The sequence below is a fragment of the Dendrobates tinctorius genome, unplaced genomic scaffold (genome assembly GCF_039654945.1).
Source record: "Dendrobates tinctorius isolate UK_male_01 unplaced genomic scaffold, ASM3965494v1 ptg000250l, whole genome shotgun sequence".
In the NCBI taxonomy this organism is placed as follows: Eukaryota; Metazoa; Chordata; class Amphibia; order Anura; family Dendrobatidae; genus Dendrobates; species Dendrobates tinctorius.
The window spans coordinates 52,457,644-52,461,433 of NW_027361917.1; the positions used below are offsets into that span (position 1 = coordinate 52,457,644).

Here is a 3,790-nt window from a genome sequence, read left to right on the forward strand (position 1 = left end):
AAAACTCATTTGTTAAGACATTGAGAGAGCGTGATATTGTGAATGCTGGTCGCCTCAAATTGGTTTACTAGAGAATGCTAATAACAAAGTTGACTACTTAACTAAAGGCAAGCACGCCTTTCCTATGCATTAGCAAGTGATTAGTGTATTTTCATCTTTTCATGTAAAACAGCATAGCGCATTTAAATATTCTCTTTTATACACACATGTAATATCTGTGTGAAAGGCGTGAGGTAGCGTTGCCTGTTATGATGGATTGTTTCATATGTTTGGAAAACATTGTTTAAAAATGTGAGTGTTAAATTATGTTCTAAATGTTGGTGAAGGAGAACACCTGTTTTTTTGTCTAGATTAGAAGCACCAGTTACATGTCACTGGACATCTCCAAATTTTCGAGTCATAAATCCTCATATGTAGGGGAAGGGGAACGGGGAGGAACAGCCTGTGGGTGCTGCTGGACATTGTGGCCAACATCGCCCTGTGTGGGGCCATACTGTTGCCCATGATGCTGTTGTTGTCCAGCCTCCTGGGCCTGTTGGTGATACTGCCCAGAGTAATAATGATGATGGTGAGGGGCTTCTTGTTGGCTCTGGTAGGCCCGTGGCTCATACCCACCAAGATAGCCAGATCGTCCCCAACCAGGTTGGGACCAGCCTCCAACACTGGGTGGGTACAAGTGGCCATATTGGTGGGGTTGGCTTGATGAAGACATTTGGGGCTGCGGAATAGAAGGATGGGTAGGGGGAGGAAGGGGTTGAGGTGTTGGCCCACGTATTAGGGGCTGTTCAGACCCTGCTTGAGCAAGCATCTGTGTGGATGGTCTCATGCGCATTAAATTTCTTGGTGAGAGCTGCCACCTCTCCAGAAATTCAAACACCTCATATGGGGTATTGGGGGGGGTGCTTGCATCAAGCAGGATCTGAATACACCCCCTAATATGGAGCCTGACCTCACGGGTAAGGGCACGGAGATAAAGGGTGAGGCTACGTGCATAGGCCTCCTCACCATCATCTGTAGTGACTCTGGACAAGTAATTCAGCACCCCAGTGTCCACATGGGTCCGGCTCTCTTGAATGGCGACCTGGCGCCTTCTTCTTATTCGCCGTGATGCAAGAGCAGCCTGTGGGGAGGGCCTGATCTGGGCAGTTGGGCTGCTGCTCAAGTTGCCCATCTCTTCCAGGATGGGTGAGGTTGCAGCTGCAGATCGTCCTGGTGGTGTGTTGTGTCGGGCACCCATTGGGTGGTCTTGTGATGCCTCCTCTTCAGACATCCTTCTTGTAGGGGGAGAAGATGGGCCAGCCACCTCATCCCCTACAGGATCAATAATGGGCTCTGCCTCTGAGGCCGTTCCTCGATCCGTAAGGTTGGATTGAGTTCTGTTATGAAATAGAACAGAGGCAAAACTACATCAATATTTTTGTCCCTGTAAAGTATTTGTGTAATGTTTTTGTGTCATGTGGTGTGAGGTATGTACTTACGGTCTCAGAGCCAGAATTGGGGCTAGGAAGTTCAGCCGGTCATAATATATATATTTCCGCTTGACATGGCCAGCATCCCCACTCCTGGACCGCTGCTGGCGTTCCCGGCGGTACTGGTCCCGGATGCTTCTCCACCGTTTCATCACATCTTCCACTGCAATGTGACAGGAAAGATTGTCAAAATCACATATTTGAGAGGTCACATTTTCAAACAGTAGTCTAGGCATGGGGCCTTATGGGGTGTGCGTTCTACCCATGGTGGCATATGTAATTGGGACGATACCCAGGGTCTCATTAGCTCCCCTGAAAATAATTTTAGTGGCTAGGAGGATGAGGAGCTTGTGGCCTAACCCCTAATTATGGCTGTGTGAAGCCACATGTCACATCCTAATGTAACGGCCTCATGAGGCTAAAATTACATGCCCAGGAAGGGGGGGGGGGGGCTGATTGTAGAGTCATTTTATAGCGCGCGCTAACGTTAATTATATTTTTATGGTTGCACTTACGAATTTTCTGCTGCTCATCACGTGGTCTGTCACCGAAGTCATGGTACATCTGGCGACAGATGCGCCTCCATGACGCCTCCTTTCTTGTGCGGTTCGCATAGTTTGCGTCGCGTGGGTCCCATATTTCTGGACGCTCCTGCACCAGCACAATTAGCATCTCCACATTTATGTAAGTGGACGCCATGCTGCTGCTGTACTCCGTGGAGGCGTACTTCCTTGATGTCTGGAGCGCTTTTTGAGCTCATTTGCATGTCTACGCTTCCTGATGATGGATTGGCCCATTTCCTGTTCACCAGCAAAAAGACCTGCGTATTGCTCGCAGGTCACACGTGTGTTCAGTGTGTAATCCGTATTTTTTGCGCACCCATAGACTTGCATTGGCGTGCTACGGGCGTAGTACGCTGACAATCGCAGCATGCTGCGAGTGGCACGGAGCGGAGGATACGGAGGAGAAATATACGCCTGGTGCGAGTGACCCCATAGAGAATCATTTGTCCGTGTCTAATGCGTGCTTTTTGCGCCTCTCACGCACCCGTATTCCTCGCCAGTGTGACTCCGGCCTTACAATCATTGAAAAATCAAAAGTCATTATCTCAGTAAATTAGAATACTTTATAACACCAGCTTGAAAAATGATTTTAAAATCTGAAATGCTGGCCTACTGAACTGTACATTCAGTAAATGCACTTAAAGGGAACCTGTCACCTCGTTTATCAATGCCTTTCGGGGCTTATCTACTGCACTCTAACCTGAAAGATAAGAAAAACAAGTTTTATTATACTAACCCAGGGGCATTCCGGTCCGATGGGCGTCGCAGGTCCGGCGCCTCCCATCTTCATTCGATGTCGTCATCTTCCTTGCTTCGTGTTGTGGCTCCTGTGCAGGCATACTGATCTGCCCTGCTGAGGGCAGAGCCAAGTACTGCAGTGCACAGATGCCGGGAAAGGTCAGAGGCCCAGCACCTGTGCACTGCAGTACTTGGCTCTGCCCTCAACAGGGCAGAACAGTATGCTTGAGCAGGAGCAACGACATGATGCAAAGAAGATGACGACATCGCATGAAGATGGGAGGCGCCGGACCCTTACCTGCGACACCCATCAGACCGGACTGCCCCGGGTGAGTAGAATAAAACTAGTTTTTCTTATGGAAATGCATTGAGCAGCAGGGAGGTTTGCTGGTAAAAGGGAAAAAAAATCTCTTTAAATCTTCTGCCTGAGCGAGTGTGACCTAAGCTTAAGTGCAAACTGTAACGGTCAACGTGTGACTGGACACAGCGCCTCCAGCAGGGCGAATTTATGACACACGTGACCCTGGATTCAGCGCCTCCAGCGGGGCGAATTTAAATAATACCGGGACGTGCAGCCGGATACACCACCTCCAGCTGGCGAATTTAAAGTACACGTAAAACTGGATACCCCGCCTCCAACTGGCGAATTTAAACAATAAGGGGAAACACAGGAACAATTACAGTGGTGGGCCCTATAATAGGGAATAGGGACGTGGAGACCTCCTGAGCTCCCCTGAGGCAGCGTCCCTGCACTCCTTACATTCCCTATACAGGCTCCGCACCTGTCGCCGCACGCGAACCTTATGCCCTGACTCGCCCTGAACCTAGTCCCTCGATAGGGCATTGGCCGGTGCGGAAACTAATCCCACCACTGCACTAGATCACACATAAGGAAAGTCACAAACAGGGGAAATAGAAAACTTAGCTCTCTCTGTGCTAATGCTCCAGCACAGAGTCCAGCAACCGACTGCAGCCTTCCTCCTGAATAGCTGCCACCAAGTTCAGTCAGCGCTGCAAAGA

At 49.5% G+C, this 3,790-nt stretch overlaps 1 protein-coding gene across 1 annotated transcript; it reads right to left on the minus strand.

Annotated features, from left to right (window-relative positions):
• Positions 1 to 397: 397 nt before the first annotated feature.
• LOC141063389 (uncharacterized) lies at positions 398 to 1,901 on the minus strand. The gene is made up of 2 exons (XM_073557401.1): positions 1,479 to 1,901; positions 398 to 1,376 (listed from the first exon to the last, which is right to left on the minus strand). The coding sequence occupies exons 1-2, from the start codon at positions 1,703 to 1,705 to the stop codon at positions 398 to 400; spliced, it is 1,206 nt and encodes a 401-aa protein (XP_073413502.1). The 5' UTR covers positions 1,706 to 1,901.
• Between the last annotated feature and the right edge of the window lie 1,889 nt (positions 1,902 to 3,790).

Coding starts and splice junctions, on each gene's coding strand:
- LOC141063389 (XM_073557401.1), bottom strand. CDS start 1,705: ATGCCTAGACTACTGTTTGAAAATGTGACCTCTCAAATATGTGATTTT. Junction 1,377..1,478: donor CCAATTCTGGCTCTGAGACC/GTAAGTACATAC, acceptor ATTTCATAACAG/AACTCAATCCAACCTTACGG.